Source organism: Perca flavescens, chromosome 10 (assembly GCF_004354835.1).
Source record: "Perca flavescens isolate YP-PL-M2 chromosome 10, PFLA_1.0, whole genome shotgun sequence".
Taxonomy (NCBI): domain Eukaryota; kingdom Metazoa; phylum Chordata; class Actinopteri; order Perciformes; family Percidae; genus Perca; species Perca flavescens.
Window position 1 is genome coordinate 34,881,368 of NC_041340.1, and position 16,943 is coordinate 34,898,310.

A 16,943-nucleotide genomic window follows, 5' to 3' on the forward strand; every position below is an offset into this window, starting at 1 on the left:
CTCATGTGTCAATGTCTCATGTGAATGTGTAGGAGGATCACAAACACATTATGCATGTTTTATCAGTACTTGAGGTGGAGAGACAGAGTGTCTGGTAAACACACTGGACAATTTCTGTTGACTAAAAGAAAATGGTAAAGAGCAAAAGAACTGAGCAGCTCAAACTGGAGTTACAGTCAAGGCCCCCTAAAACCAATCTTAATGTTAGCCACTACATACCAGTTCTGATAAAAAAAAAAAAAAAAGAAGCTCTAAGTAAGTTTGTATAATGTGTGAACCAGGGCTGCACAATTAATCGCAATATTTCTTAAAGGGAAAATTGTATTCCATTCTGAATGAAGTTTTGTGGTGCTGCAGAGACATCCCGGCCTACAAATCCTATCCTACAGACTGAAGAAAAAAAAAATCTGTTTGGTACAGATCCTCAAAAAATTTTTTTTTTTAAATGAATATTTTTCACTGTAAATGAGAATAATAATGCAAAAATAATCATTCCCTCCAATATCGTGAATCATATCGCAATTGCAATATTTGTCAAAATAATCACAAGATATTTTCCCTTATATAGTGCAGCCCCAGTGTGAACTCAAATACACAACGTCTATGGTTTTTAAAGGCTTAGTGTTTCCCAAAAGCAAAAATACAACCATTTTTCATCAGCTTTATTTAGACTCCAGTGTCGACAAAATCATTCATCTGTTGGCTACTTCTCACGCTATCGGGACTCTTACCTGAAACTGTAGCCTTTTGGAGACCAGTCAATCAGGAGTGTAGATGAAATGAGACCATTCACAACCATTTAAATATTGTCAGTCTTTATTTCAACAAGAAATGTTGTTTAATATACATTTTCTCTTACAATTTAACATCTATCTCATCTTGTTTTCCATAACATTTAGGAGATACTCTGACAAGTATAAATCTGGTGTACTGTTACGGCCTCTTTTAGAGACATCTAAGCCGGCTGCTCTTTATTTACAGGGTTTTTTTTTTTTTTTTTCTCAGTCTCTCCTCAGAAAGATTCCTTTCTGAAGAGTCCTTTCTGTTCTTGTGGGCCAAAGGCTGATGGTAAGTTTTCAGCACCTGTCCAACTCAACTTTTAAGTCACTGAAGACTGAAGTTGCTCTGTGGATCAAATGAACAACATCCAGCTGCTGGACCGCCTCCTGCCGGCCGGAAAATGGTGCTGCCCTGGCCCGCAAGCACAGACATCTTTTTTTTAACCATCATCACCCAAAAACGTTTCCTCTGAAAGTTTGGGTTTCTTCACGCTCGACTCAACTCTTCCACATGACACAAACAACATGCACAAGCCCTGGTAGAAATGTTGGTGGAACACACAAAAAAAAGAACAAAAATCAGGAGAAGTGAACTGAACCGGTCACATGCGGAGGGAATGCCAAACCAGCATCGCTGTTTTAAATTACGGCTTCAGTATTTTCTGTGGGTTGCGTAGCTTTTTTCATCAAATCCTTCAAAGTCAGATTCCTAATATTGATGTCCTCGTCGATTTGTTCGTAGTCATGTGAGCTTACAATCAACCGGTCAGTTTCAGAGCCAAACAAGAGGCACCAAGGCTGTGTCCAGTATTTACCATCGGTCTTAACTGCAGCCAATTGTTTCAGACCTGCAGACAAATGTGAAAACATGCCAATCCATTTTTCTTTTTTTTTTTCCAAAATGCATATTCAAAGCCACTGAATCGGATCAATTAAAATCAATTACCTTGAGATATGAATTATTATTCACCTACGTTTTTGCATATCCAATACTGGATTCGGAATACTGTATTTCGGATCATCTATGTCAGTTCTAAAAGCATGTTTGCAATGACATTAAAATACATGCATAAGTTACTGTACAAAAGCTACATGAGGCAGCATCATTTTAGAGATGAAAATGGCCAGGTAACGCAACTAACCGACCAGATTATCAAATTAGAAGATATAGAAAATCTTATGTTGTGCTTGTCAGTTGGTAACAATATACTCAAAACAGCTTACAGGGACTCTAAGCAGATAAGAGATACAAATCAACATCTACATTCTTTTACCTCAAGAAGTTGTTAATAATGTACCACGGTTTAAAAAAAAAAAAAAAAAAAAAAAAAAAAAAAAAAAAAAGATCAGGCACCATACATTGCATTCATTTTGGTAGCACTTGTGACAATACAACATTCCACCTCAAGTTGAAATGATGAGAACGTGAGAATAGGTGGATCAAATGGTTCCGGGTCCATTCATACCGACACAGGCCGCTTAAGAGGCACAAGTGTATCGGGGGACGGGGGACGTGGTTGAACAAAACGAGCACCAAAAACATAAAAAAAATTAAAACTGCGCACACTGACCAAAAGTGTCCCCAATATCTGTGCACGTTGTCCTCTTCCACCACCTAAAACTAGCAGTAAAATCCACTGTAGTACCTAATATATATCTTCATACCAAAAATAGCTAAAAATTACAACACCTCTTCAACATAAAACCCTGTATTAAAATAATCTTTTCTTGATTTCAATTTGATCAAAGCACTTTGTCTTTTGTTCCTCTTCTCTAGTTTGATGTGAAACGCTCTGAACATACATGTCATCACTTTCTTTTTTATTTCTTTTTTCAAACAAGTGAGACTGTACAGTCCCAGCCTGTGTGCTGAACTGAGCTTCCAGTACCAATACGGGCTTTCAGGACGTGTCAGCTTTGCCTTCTTCAGGGTTAATGCCAGGGGAGTCCTTCTCCTTCCACGCCAGTTACCTTTCACCAGGATGCCAGCCAACATAGCTCAACTCGATCAGACATTTTCAACTCAACATCACTAGATTGCATTGACAATGAGAGCATGCGTGAGGTATGACCTTACTTTTGAACGGTTTAAGCTGAGGAAATTAAATAAAAAAAAAACAAAGGTAAATTAAAAGTTAGGTTGTGATAATGCTCACAGAAGACATACAATGATGCATGTTTGGGCTCGCAATGCGCCCCCAAAAGCTCTTCTAAAGAATGATTCCATCTCCAGGTCAAACATAAATACCTGTGCTGGAACTTCTCTCGCTGGATGAAAATGAGAAGATTGTTTTTAACATTTCTCTGAAGCAAAGCGCACAAACGCTCCAAAAGGTTCCTTAGTTGAGATCAACAGCTATCTTCATAATTTCTGACTGGCTGATGTATGTCAATGTGTGAGTACACGGACACAAACATTCACAGTATGCACATTCAAATGATTGCTAACGTTCATAACATAAACACTATGATTTGTGGATCTCTGAATAATGGAAAGAAAGAACATCCCCAGAAATATGAAGATATGTCCCACCACAGGCACTAAATGTTCAACCAAACATCTGGCTTACTATTCAGACATCAGATAGCAATCATTGAAAAGGCACAACAACGTATTATGAGATTAAATTGCCAAAATAAGACAATTATATTATGTTTGTAATGCTGCAAGCAGAGCCATAGTGCAGCTCCAAAAGAGCCATAAGGAGTAAAGGTTTATCTGGGGGAAACGAGGTGGATTTCTTGGGAAGAAAATCATATTCCTGTACACTGATGTCCTCAAAACATACAAACAAATAATTCAAAGTGAAGTTATTGTAATATTAAGAAGAGTCTTTCCCCCCTATGGTGGATAGTCCAAGGTCCTGAAGGCAGTCTTTTTAAAGTCTCTCTGACAGTGTTCTCCTTCGCTCCACCAATTCTGGTCGTTTTCTTCCTCTTCCTGCCCAGCCAGTTTTATCTCAAGTGGGGAGCGAGCAGGGCCAGGGCCAGCCCGCAGAGCGCCAGCGCCATGCTTCCCTGTGAAGCAACCCCCCCGGCTGAGGGCGAACCCACTGAATCAATCTTGGGATTGACGGGGCTCTGTGTAGTGGAGAAGTACATGTCCCGGTCTGTGTTGCAGGATGGAGAGTCGCAACCACTGCCGCTTTCCTCTCCTCCACTGCCAACGTCATCTAGACAAACAAAATAAAAGACACCGGGGTCAGATGTGTACAGCTCGGACACGACGCCATGAAGAAAACATGAGGAAGAACGTTAACCATCCTCACCATCCTCACCGTTCTCAATCGAGATGTCGTTGCCGCTGTGTGCGGCTTTGAGCCAGCTTGTCATTTCCTTCAAAACGGCGATCTGACTGCGAATAACAATGTCTGGCTTTGTTATGTCCACGTCCACATCGGGGTTCGACACCTGATTGGCCAGTCCATTGCCAATGACAACTGACTCGTACCTATGTAGAGCGAGAATCTAAATTAGTCAAGATGTTGGATTATTTTACAATGCTTGATGTATGGTGTGTGTGTGTGTGTGTGTGTGTGTGTGTGTGTGTGTGTGTGTGTGTGTGTGTGTGTGTGTGTGTGTTTATCTTACCTGCTTTTTGCTGTTCCATTCCAGCACTCGTCCCCAGGTGCAATCCTCTCACCTGCACACACGGTCTCTGGCAATGTTGACCAGAATTTCTTTGCGTGTTTCAGCTTCTTCTTCACGTCAGTTGTCTGCATAGAAAACATGCACACACACACAAAAAAAAAGAAAAGAAAAAAAAAAAAAAAAGAGTCAGGCACAACTACTTAAAGCAAAAGCAGCAGTAGTGTGGTGTGCTCAGGGTTTTTCTTAGTCCGTACCAATCGATCTAAACTTGTCCCGGCGGCGGTAGTGGGCCTAGCATCAGGACTGTAAGGGCGGAAGCGGCCGTTAAAGCCTGTATCTTTCATAGAGCGTTTGGAACGCAAGGCCTTGTTTGGTTTCGGCTGCCCACATCCTTGGAAAACCTGTCAGAAATTAACAAGTATAAAGTGAACTTAGTGGATCTCTTTATTCCTTGTCATTCTTTTGTTTAATTTTTTTTATTTAATTTTTTTAAATACTGTGAAATGATACTGACTTTCTGGGACACTTGCATGCTGTTCTCCTGCATGTTCATGATGGCCTCGGAAATCTTCACGTCGATGGGATCCATGACGGACTCAAAATTAAAGGGACCTTCAAGCCTCTCTGCTAGACTAAGCATGGCATCTGAAAACCAGAACATAACATCAACATTAGAGCACTAGAAATGGATCCACTGCAGGATGGGATTTTAATCGGTCAAGCTAGATGTTGCTAAAAGCTGCCACTAGAGGGGAGCACATGCCCAAGAGCAGGGGATTGTTGACCAGGGAAACTGAGACCTCGGGTTATGGCAGAGTGAAGCTGCTGCACTGCAAAGGAGGCAGCACAAACCAGAGGCTGCCACAGAGTCAGCAGCCAGGGATGGGCGCATGGAAGTGTGGTAAAGAAACCAGGAAACCTCACGTAGAAAGAGTACAACGGTGGATATGTGCACCATCCTGAACGTAATGAAACTGATCTGGGTCCGTGTTTACACAACACAGGAGCTGCATTCATCCTGTGGGTCACAACATCTCTCTCTCTCTCTCTCTCTCTCTCTCTCTCTCTCTCTCTCTCTCTCTCTCTCTCTCTCTCTCTCTCTCTCTCTCTCTCTCTCTCTCTCTCTCTCTCTCTCTCTCTCTCTCTCTCTCTCTCTCTCTCTCTCTCTCGACGTGTTTATACATGGGTTTGTTTTTTTACAGTAAACCCTGTGGGCCTTTGTTAAACGTGTTCTTGCTAAACTGCAATAACCTACAATACACTAGAAACAAAGAATATATATCTCATCATCTAATTACCCCCAATTCTATCATGTCACACTGGTTTCAAGCACACAGCGCTAAAGAGAGATACATGTTTAGATAAGGCTGAAGTAGATTAGGTTAGATTAGTTTAAACATAAATTATTATTCTTATTCTTTGGAGAAATATGAGCACTGCAGTGGCAACTTGTAAAAGAACACATGAGCAGGGAGTTGTATAAATATAGTCTGCTGCCAAACCAAACACTTTACGTCATTTTGGTTATAGCGGGTCAGGTTAGGTAAATAATGGCTGCAGAAGGTGTCCTTGATCGGGCGACGAACACTTACCGAGGAAGTTGTTCCATTCAGTGTCCAAGTCGGCCTGGTTGGCCAGACAGCCACGCAAGACATTCAGGCAGTAATTCTGGCAGGGTTTCAGGGCCACTTGGCCCGAGCAGTAGGGACAGTACAACATCTTCATGGACGCTCGCACACAGCTGGGAGACGCACTGACCTGGAGGAGGCAGGGGGCGGTTAGCGCACTGCTATCATTTCACCAGAGCAAAAACACTCATCCAACATCACCACAGACACATATTTGGACTATGAAAAAGCATGACCATTAATTTTTATAAGCCAACTCCACAAAGCAGTATAATCTAATCACCAATGAATCACTCACTGCAGTGGAAAAACATGCCATACCAGAACGCTCTACGTGGTTTATGTTATCAAGAGACTGTAATGGAACAGCAGAATTGTCCAAGAACGATATGAAGTCAGAAACAAAGAAGGGAGGGGTGGACACAGCTTTCTGGAAAAACCTTAAAGTATCCTAGGGCTGCACGATATGAGGAAAATATCGAATTGCGATTATTTTTGACCGATATTGCGATATGACTCACAATATTGGAGGGAATGATCGTTTTTATATCATTATTCTCACTGAAAATTATTAACATTGAAAGAAATGAAAATGATTATAGTGTGATTTTTGCGAGGATCTGTACCAAACGAAGATTTTCTCTTTAGTCTGTAGGATACGATTTGGAGGCCGGGACATCTCCGCAGCACCACAATACTTCATTCAGAATGGTTTGACACATTTTGCCATTAACAAATATTGCGCCCCCTGCGATTTGGATATTGCACTAGTCCATGTTTTGATTTCGATATAATTGCGATTAATTGCGCAGCCCTAAAGTGTCCAGTACTTGTCCAAGCAAAGATGAAACGTTTTACAAGCACCTCTAACTTACCATAGAAACTTTATTGACCACCTCTGGCATGAGCGTCAGGCCGCGCACAAAGGTGCGTGCGGCGACAAAGGCCCGTGTCAGCTGGATGCGGAGCTTGCGAGGCACATCGCCGAAGGGCTGCAGCTGCTCCGTGTGCCGGCTGACACACTCCATGTAGGCGTCGCTGAAGTCGTACTGCACGTTGACCAAGCGGAACATCCTCTCCAGGAGGTCGGCCCAGAAGTCCGACAGCATGGAGTCCAGGTTGACCGCAGCGCCGCCGGACACATAGTACCGAGTCAGGGCCTCGAAGAAGTTCTTGAACAGCTCCGCGTTCTGCACGTACATCATCCCGTATGTGCGCACGAACATGTTGTGCAGCGAGACCTCCGCATTTTTCAAAAGCTCACGGAAAAACTCTGCAGAGAAGAGAAAGAGATGGATTAGTGCGATGACTTCATGTTGAGGCTGCCAAAGAGCCAGAACAAACTATTTTACATTGTTAACATTTCATGTCCATCTTCAGGGAGAGATTTATTGTAAAGATGTTACAAAAGGAAATTGAGTTTGTATGATGGATACCATATTGCTTGGGACATCTACAGAGACTGAGAGCTGATATTATCAATCTTTAACTCAATAACTTCTCCATATGATTTCACTTGTTTGGGCACAGTAAATTCACACTTTGTGGGTATGTCATTACAAAACATAGGGCAACACACAAGCCCATTGTGAGGTTTTCATCAAGATGTTGCAATATACAGATTCCAGTATGACCACAGTGCATGTAAATAACTAAATGATTGCTGTTGTCTATAAAAATAAACATTTCAAAAGTACAATATTGCTGCCACAAGGCTGTATTCTGGTACATCTGAAAGACCTTGATATGCAGAGCCCTCCACCCACACCTTTGCTTTCTGACTATGGCTGTGCTGCTGCCACCATTTGAAATCAGATAGACAGTTGGTCCGCTTCACCTGTGCCCATGTCCCGACATTTTGAGTATCTCAACAGAAACAGTTTAAGCATAAAATCTTGGATGAAAGGCAAAGGAATGTATTGGGATGGGAGGGAGACGGTTGGAAATGAGGAGATGAGAGGAGTGAAGCATAGAGGAGTGAAGCAGGAGGGGTGAAAGGTGGAGCCGGAGCATCTCAGGCTGAACGAGCGGCCGTGCCATTCAGCAGAGACGTCTCTCCACATCAAGCCGCCTCAAACTGACCACCATCAATGGCATTTTTCTGTTGTCACATTCCATTCGCTTTCCTTTCTCCCGGCTTGTCTTGCACTGTCCTTCAGAGGCATTTTCAATAGGATTACTGAATAATGCCATCCCCCCCCCTCCCGTATATGGACCAGCCCTGCATCTCCCTCCCTCCGCTGCTTTCACTTCATCAGTTCCTTCAGTGAGCTCTCTTCACTAGAGACAGGGAACAATGACCTACTTCATCCTGAGGAATGTCCATCACCCCCCCAATAATCCAGGCCCCCTCCCACGGACCCCCCAACTTTCTTAATCTGAACAAAATGAGAATTCCTCAGAGTCTCTGAAAAATTCTTCACCTTCAGTCTCGCTTGCATGCAACCATACACTCACCCCCTCTCACTCATCTCTCTCCCTCTTTATTTTTTGTTCGCTCTCTCTGTCTGCCCAATACTTCTGTCCCGCTGCAGTTTCTCTGGGTGCCCTCTGCTTGGCTTTGAAATGTAAAGTTCCCATGCTCTCACAGAGGGAGTCACTACATGCTCCCTGCCACCAGCACACACACACACACACACACACACACACACACACACACACACACACACACACACACACACACACACACACACACACACACACACACACACACACACACACACACACACACACACACACACACACACACACACACACACACACACACACACACACACACACACACACACACACACACAAGTAGCACTGTCACTTCCACTTCAGACTGACACACGAAAAAGAAAAAATGAGGTTGGGGAGGGGTGAGGGTGGCTTGGGGCGGGTTAAGTTGAGGGCTTTTTTAACTCCAAATCCCCACTGTGTCGCCAAGGATACCGGAAACACTGCAGTCCCTCCATTTACCTCCCCGCCATCATTGCCCCCCACCAACCCCCACCACACACACACACACAAAGCCAGGAGAGAGGGCACCAAGTTCCACGCTCCATTGACAGAGATTAAAACAAAAAGGTCCACCCCCACCCCTGGAATGTCATAGTAGCCACAAGTTTAAAGTCAGTAAAAGAAGGAGGAGGTGATGAGGAGGAGGAAGAGGCATGAAGCAGGACAACAACCCCAAACTTCTCTACTTCCATTCTACAGTTTATTAGAGCGGTAATGCCTATATGCTAAACAGATAAGCCCTGTAATGAGTTTGGACAAACGCACTGGTTAAAAAGAGAACGGCCTGTGCAGGATGTGTGTGAGCAGTGGGGGGGGGGGGGGTTCTTTGGCCCTAGCTGAGGGCCTGAAGTATGAGCAGCATTACACAGGCATCTTGCATTGTCATTAAAAACAGTTTATGACATGCAGCCGCCTGCCAGGCATAGGAGCTGAATATTCTCTCAGGATTTTTCCATTAAAAAATGCGCCTGTCGCTCAGCCAATGGTCTGACAGAATCTGGGTGAAAGGTTACACAAGAGCGAGTGTACGCTGTAGCAAAATGTAAGGAAGAAGGACGACTCCTGCCTCTGTGAGTATTCGTCTTTCCTTTCCTTGCTCCCCTCCTCACCCTGTCATCATTTCCACATGTTGCGGAGAAGGCCCTAAATTATGAGCGATGATCTTAGGCCCAATCCATCATAGGAACAGAGGAGCTTACCGATCTCCTCCCACTCCTCCCCCTCCTACTTCCTCCTCCAAAGAACTTCCCTCCTCTCCCCCGCACCCCCACCCGTGTCCCTATAAACTCTGCTCCTCCCAATCCCAGCCCAGGCAGTAATTGCATCCTATTTGTGCCAATTAGTTTCTGCGCTTCTCCGTTTTCTTATGGGATGGGATTCTGTCCCTCCTGCTGTTGGACTTCAGTGCTTCAGATGTGTGTGTGTGTGTGTGTGTGTGTGTGTGTGTGTGTGTGTATGTGTGTGTGTGGAGACATGGGGCCTTAATCCATGTGCTTAAATTCCAGACATAGGCTTGCTCTGCTGGATGGGGTCAGTGCAGCAGGACAGACAGGCTGAGGCCAGGAAAAACACACAAAGTGAGGAGACACAGAGAGGTAAGAACTATTTCTGGCCCTGGTCTTAATTGGCCATGACTCCCAGCTCCAGGCGCATGATGAGAGCCTGCCTAATCACAAACACTACTTCCTGAGTTTGTTAGTGTGTGAGCGCATGTTGTTGCGTCTGTCTTCACGTACAGTCGCAGCTGTGTTTACGCACACATGCATGCCACTTCTCGTGGGCAATTAGACGACGTCATCAACGTGAAAGTCCACTGCAGTAACCGCAAATACAATGAGCACTTCCTGTGTTATTTTACAGACGGGAAGTGTCTCCTTTAGGGTGTCTCGATGTGACAACAGGAAATAATAGGAACGGCAACCTGAGCCCGTCACCGTATCCAGTGAGAGAGACTGTCTAATGGCCCAGGTGGAAGAGAGCACAGCAGGCCTTTGTAAAGAGATCCCACATCTAACAGTTCAGAGACAGCAGCAACCTGCCTACAGTGATGAGGAGGGGCAGGGGGCACAAAAGGGGAGGAAGGTAAATGAAGCGCAGGGAAGAGTCTCACTGTCAGCTCGAGGACTGCCCCCTCTCGGTCAAATAAGATGACCCTACAGTTGTTCAGGCTTTGTTAAAAATAATTGTCAAGAAAATCATGGTTCCAGTGTCAGTTCCTCAAAATCAAAGACTGAGAACTCCTTTTTGTGTCATATAGGAGCACATCCATTATTAAATGTGCAGACTATAAAAAACGACACCACTTATAGCTCCAGTGCAAAGCAGCTCCAAGAAATGTCAACGTATTTATTTTACCAGGAAATCGTTCTCTTTCTCTTTCCTATTGCAACAAGTCTGCTCAGTCTCAGAAGAAGAAAAAAATCAAATCAAAGCAATAACTAAGATAGATATAGAAGGCTGAGAAATGAAAGGTTTATTTGAGTCAGGTTTTACACAAGTTTTTTTTTTTTAAGCAAGAAATATTTTTAATTAATAGACTAAAATCATTATCTACATAGATTTGGGGATGCTGTGATAGGCAACCTGACAATTTTAAACAATGTAGAGCTGCAATGATTATTCCATTCAAATAATGATTTAAGTCATTCTTTTAACCAATATCTTTGGGTTTAGGCCAGACAAAACATCACCACGGGCTCTGGGAACTTGTGATGGGCATTTGTCACAATTTGCTACCAAACGATAAAACGAGAAAATAATCAGTCGATTCACCAGTGATGAGAATAATTGTTATTTGTGCCCTAAAACGCTTGTTTAAGAAAGCAACAAGGACCTGAGGAGATTGTGGAAGACGGAACTAAGCACAAAAAAACAGAAGCTACATTAAAGAAGGGTATGCCGCAATCAACAGCGAGACGTTGCGTGTGATGGAACGAGAAAGGATGGTTCGTGGGGCCAAGAGAAGTTTTTTTTTTTGAGAGAGTGGGGCATGAGATGGGGACAAAGGGCAGTAAGAGAGGAGAAAAAGAGGGGCCGGACGGCTTGAGCAGCCACTGCATTCCGACACGTCACATTCCTGTTCACATCTGGCTGCAATACACACTCTCCTCGTTACTGACTATCCCTCACTCCCTTTCACGGACACATAAGATCTGAAGGTCTCTGACCCGCATATGCACAGGCACGCATGTGTAACCACAAACGCGTCAAACCATGGACATAACTGCCCCTAACAAGCAAAATTCCAATGTATTTCAGAAACGTTCAAATCTGACGCTTTTGATCTTTTACAGTCAGTAAATCTGTTTTTCAGTCAATCCTCTCCCCGCTACATTATCAAGCATCTTTTCCTGCAGAGCTGCCGTGGTGGCACGGTCGGGTGGCTGAGGGTAGTCAAAGCTGCCCACGCTGCCTCAGTGACTCAGCACTGTTGTATGTTCCCATGCGCTCCTACCCTCAGAAAGGGGAAACCTGATCCCAATATTTACAGGCATACACACATGTGCACACACACAGAGAAACAGGAAGTACAGAGACGCCTAATTTGAAGATGTGTGTGGTCCGTCTGGAAGCGTGCACGTCTCTCTGGAGAGAAGGGAACGATGAGGCGGGGAGCTGAGACGTTGAGAGACAGGTGGACGGGCCAACGGACACAGACTGACTGTCTCCGCTCGGGGCAGTGCACTGGCAGGTGGGAGCGTCCGTCAAAAAATCATGCAACACAAGTGCTGCTATGGGGAGCACCGGCAAGCGGCATAATATAGTCTGAAAAGTGGCCGGTGTGCATGTGCACGTTTGTTTGTGGAAGTGTGTTTGCTTACTGTCAAAGTGGTCGTGCCTCTGTCTGAAGGTAGATTGTAAGTTGGTGCTAAGCCTGGAGACGGGAGCTTTGATCTCCGTGTGGCTCTGCTGGCTCAGCTTCTCCTCCATCTCTACCGTGCAGCAGGAGAAACCCTGTGGACACACTTTCAGGGGGGCTCCTGGAAGAGACGAGGACAACACACAGTTAAAACACCACGGGATTCAGGAAACTGTCATCACAAGTCACATCAGTACAAAATACCTCTGATCATTTATGTTAGAATGAAACCCATTGACAACACAACAGTAGGCATCTAAAAAGGTGATTCAATTTAAATAGTATATGTTCAGAATTATAACAGAAGGGGCAGAGGGGCTCTGTTAACATCTGTGAGGTAATCATTAATTGAGCAACCGGATATTTTACTTGTCTGAAACACACATAATCGACCATTAACCCCATTTCTTGCTTTTGTCTTGGAGGAAACCTTTCAACTACTGAGTAACAACTTCACTCCTCACCAAATCAAATGCACCTTGGCTGTGAAAAACCACCTGAACTGTACTTAGGTGGATTAATTGCAGCTCAGAGCAGTCTTTAGCCGGCCACTTTACAGAGCCTTGCTCTTATCCTGGCACTTCCCTGTCCTGATTGATAGTGCAGTGCTGTAGCTTTCTCTGAGTGCTGTGTCCTTCGAAAACACAGACTTTTAAGAGGAGAGGATTAGCTCTTTACCCACTTTGCTGGTGAGAAGACTGACTCCAATGTGAACATTGATGCAGATAAATGTAAAAATGTTTTTTTCCTCTTATTATAGCTTTGAATCCGTAAGGCAGCATTTTTCGACGAATAGAAAAATTACAGTTCTGTCTGTTGTATCGTGAAGCACCTTTTAAAAAAAAAAAAAAAAAAAAAAGATGTCCATGTGACCTCAGACATCTGAGCGTCATTCTAAATGCTTGCTCTGTAAACAAACAGCCACCTGATGGAAACAGTGCAAGGCTGCTGGCTTAATTGGCCTTAACATGCCGAACAGGAGACATGTGAAGGGTTTTTCGGTTTTGGAAGTTCATTGTAGTTGGACAAACGTTCTGAAAATGCTCGTGTAGACAGACGACGTTGAACTGTTTAAAAAGTTTCAAAACAGATCTACATTAGTGCGGACGCGGTCTTGGACCGAGCCAAAAACCTCAACCCAACCAAATCCTCTGAGCTTTTACTCCGTTTTCTACTCAAAAACCATTATGCAAAACCTAAATACTGCCTCTTGATAAAACAGCAACTGCCAACTTTGTGAAAAATGAATTTAAAAAGGAGGGTCAGGGGAGGACGAATGCAAAGTCACAGCTGCAATAATGTTTTGTTTTAAATGTGGCTGTTGGAATTTCGGAGAACACAGGGATCCTTTCAGTGCATCGAGGCACCAACGACCTGTTTGGTTTTCCCCAACAGCTCGTGCTTACTGACTCGAGGCCTGTGTGCATGCACAGGTTACAGCTACTGGCGGGGCTTCCATGTCATACATGGACTGGAGGCTTTAATAATACCTGTAATGTTTTCCAGCATTTATTAATCTTGGGAACTAATTTAGCCTGAAGAAACAATGCAGACTTTCCACATCGTACTGTATGCGGGTTGAAATGTGTTAGGTTTCCTTTATAGGAAACCTTGAAATGCATCAGCATTTGATTTTAAAGCTACAGGAAACTAAAACGGGCGTTAGCTGGGTCTTGTGATGTCTATGATCATTATCAATAACAGTGACTTTCTTTTCCTGCAGTTTCTTTAATTTTCACATCCTTTGCTTCTGAGCGCTCGTGAATTGTTTAGTTAAGATATAAAATTATTTCACCACAAACAAAATCCAAGCAACTTCCTCCAAAAGATCAAAAGGATGGCATAAATGATATGAAGTATGTCGCATCCGCACTATAAGCCTGCTCAGGCTTTTCACTGGTGAATGGATTAGGTTAAGCTTACTTCCTTTTCTTACTTGTATTACAGCATGAACGTTACCTTTTCCGTTACCATTTGTTTTGGTTCAGTTAGTTAAGAGTTCCTCTGGTGAATCATCTGTATACGACTGTGGGGTTTTTCTGTAACCTTTCACGGCTGGTTGCCATGTTTAATATGTCGCCATAACAACCTGAGCCATGTGGATTGTTCTTTCTGGGACATCTTGAGGTTGTTTTCATTCTTTTGGTGCATGTAATAGAAAAAAAAAAAAACGCCCATCGATCTCTAGTAGAAAAACAGGACTTACTTTGGGGACTTCTGTTTTTTTGACACATACTTAAGATAACAGTTCAGAGACAGCAGATAGATAGATAAGTCTAGATCAAGTTTCCGATAGCTTTAAGAGTGTGATGTGTGACTGGCTTCAAACAACACAACCATCTCAGTTTTGCTCTCAGTACACTGAACATCAAACTGAATAACACACCCTGTTTGGAAAAGTTGCCTGCTCGTCTGAAATAGTAGCTAAAATGTTGAAAAATTAAAAACGGCAGGGTCAGAAGTGACTCATAGCAATACAATCATCTAAACAGGGCACCAGAGGGAGGGATGCGCCCTGGCGCCATAAACTGGACCCCTCCGTCTGGGATCAAGTCCAAATAAGCCTCAAGTCACTCCTTCTCTCACAGTCCTCTCCCCAAACTCATCTCTCTCTCTCCAACCCTCACCCATTCAACCCGACCCCCCTCCTATATGCACACACATACCCAGGCACAGTTGGCAGCCCCTACCTAAACACATTCACACATCACATCACTGCTCAACACATGGCTCTTTGTAACAGCACGATTGGAGGTACAGGGAGCAACACACACACACACACACACACACACACACACACACACACACACACACACACACACACACACACACACACACACACACACACACACACACACACACACACACACACACACACACACACACACACACACACACACACACACACACACACACACACACACGCCATCCAGTCTCTCCTCCAGCAGGGCCCCCTGCTTGCCCACAGCACAGGCGTACAATCAAAAGGGCTATATCCACATGGAAAATAGCCCTAGTTACCAAAGTACACAAATAAAAGTGAGATGGTCAATATTTCACAGGAATGTCTGTACAAATGTCACATTGTTAGCTCAAAGGATTAAGTCTCTGAAAACTGAAGATTCTTAGCTAATGCATACTTTGTGAAAACATTTTGGCAGCCAATTTCTCACACCACTGGGAGAAAAATGGCCCTGCCTGGAACACAAGAGAGCGAACCGTTAACAAGAACAGTTAGACCCTACAAATATCAACATCATGCCGGACTTTGTGTGACACGTTTGTGCCTCACTATTTCACAATAAGCTTGGTCAGTGGATGCATCAGTCATTTCTCTACCATCGTGGCATGAATAGTCTTTGTGTGATGGGTGAACTGGCTCTCAGTTGCCTTACGGTGGAGTTCCTTTAAGGGGCCTCTCACCCCTCCAGCTTCCCAAGTACTTGTAATAAGAGGCAGAGACAGAACATTGTTCAAATGTCGCTCAGAAGAGGAAAATTGCCATTTATGGTGGTCAAAACAAGAGAGCAGCATCTTGTAAACAAACATGTGACTGTGTGTCATGGTATTCATCAGCTCTCCACTGCTTCCCTGCCTTCCCTTTGTGGGGAGACCACCATCCCCTTTAAATGGCTCATAAAATAAGTCACTTCCCTTTGACATTGTCCTGCCTCTAAAACTCTGTTCTCAGAGGAAGGATGGTGGGGGAGGTGAAAACGCCTTGCAGACAAAAACCAGATTAGACACCTCACCGCCCCCTCTGCCTGCCATCATGTGCCCCTGAACCAGACGGACCTTAGGGTGCCCCCCACCTCCGCCTCGACCGCCACCACCCTGCAGCCTTAACCAGCGAGGTCAGGGGTTAACAGCCACTCCTCTGAGAGAGGTCCTGTCCTCTGACCCCCCCCCTCCCGTCCGCCAGCCAGCACATTCATCGCCACACACAGTAACACCAACACACATACAACAGAAACCCATAAATACAAGCAATTAAGAGCCGTAAAAGTCGCAAACACATGCAAAACATATAAATAGAAAACCCTAACATATACTCCAATCTCAAGTCATAAAAGTCCCTCAAGGATTATTCCTGTACCCTCTTGAACTCAGGACATCACTAAAACTGCTAACAGAGCCGAGAAGGAGGCCACGGGGTAACGCGTGTCACGAAGCATTCAGCGACGTCTGTCACCAACTGGAGCCTGGTGGTCTGCGACTGAACCAAACCGCCCCGCTTTCGCACAGACATCCACATTTGTAAATAATTAAATGATAAACTGTACACCGCTCATAGTGTATGTACATACTAATTCAATCCCAGTGGAATGTGGGTAATTTGAGAGGGTGAATACTGCGGCAATTTCATTGAAAAACATGTGAACATTTTCCAAGTGGGTCCGACTGATGTCCAGCATATGAAAAAAATTCAATTCAACATACTCAGTGGTGTGAAGTTTGCCTAACAACACACTTAGAAACACAAAGGTTGACTATTAATTGGCATATTATGCTCCCTGCTGTGACATGTAAAGGAGAGTGGTGCTGCCAGTCTACTGAGCATTACTCACACAGACTGTTGTAAAT

The 16,943-nt window shown here is 44.0% G+C and overlaps 1 protein-coding gene across 2 annotated transcripts in view; it reads right to left on the reverse strand.

The window, feature by feature from the left end:
• Positions 1 to 798: 798 nt before the first annotated feature.
• Positions 799 to 16,943, reverse strand: part of gpc4 (glypican 4) — a 33,964-nt gene continuing 17,819 nt past the window's right edge. Inside the window, exons 2-9 of one of the 2 annotated variants that reach the window (XM_028589733.1) lie at positions 12,322 to 12,480; positions 6,874 to 7,271; positions 5,963 to 6,128; positions 4,885 to 5,015; positions 4,625 to 4,771; positions 4,371 to 4,495; positions 4,058 to 4,230; positions 799 to 3,952 (exon numbers count right to left, since the gene is read on the reverse strand). In XM_028589733.1, the coding sequence (XP_028445534.1) occupies positions 3,735 to 3,952; positions 4,058 to 4,230; positions 4,371 to 4,495; positions 4,625 to 4,771; positions 4,885 to 5,015; positions 5,963 to 6,128; positions 6,874 to 7,271; positions 12,322 to 12,480 (1,517 nt within the window). In that variant the 3' untranslated portion in view covers positions 799 to 3,734. Of the gene's footprint in view, positions 3,953 to 4,048; positions 4,231 to 4,370; positions 4,496 to 4,624; positions 4,772 to 4,884; positions 5,016 to 5,962; positions 6,129 to 6,873; positions 7,272 to 12,321; positions 12,481 to 16,943 lie in introns of both variants that reach the window. The other variant, XM_028589732.1, reaches the window with a different exon arrangement.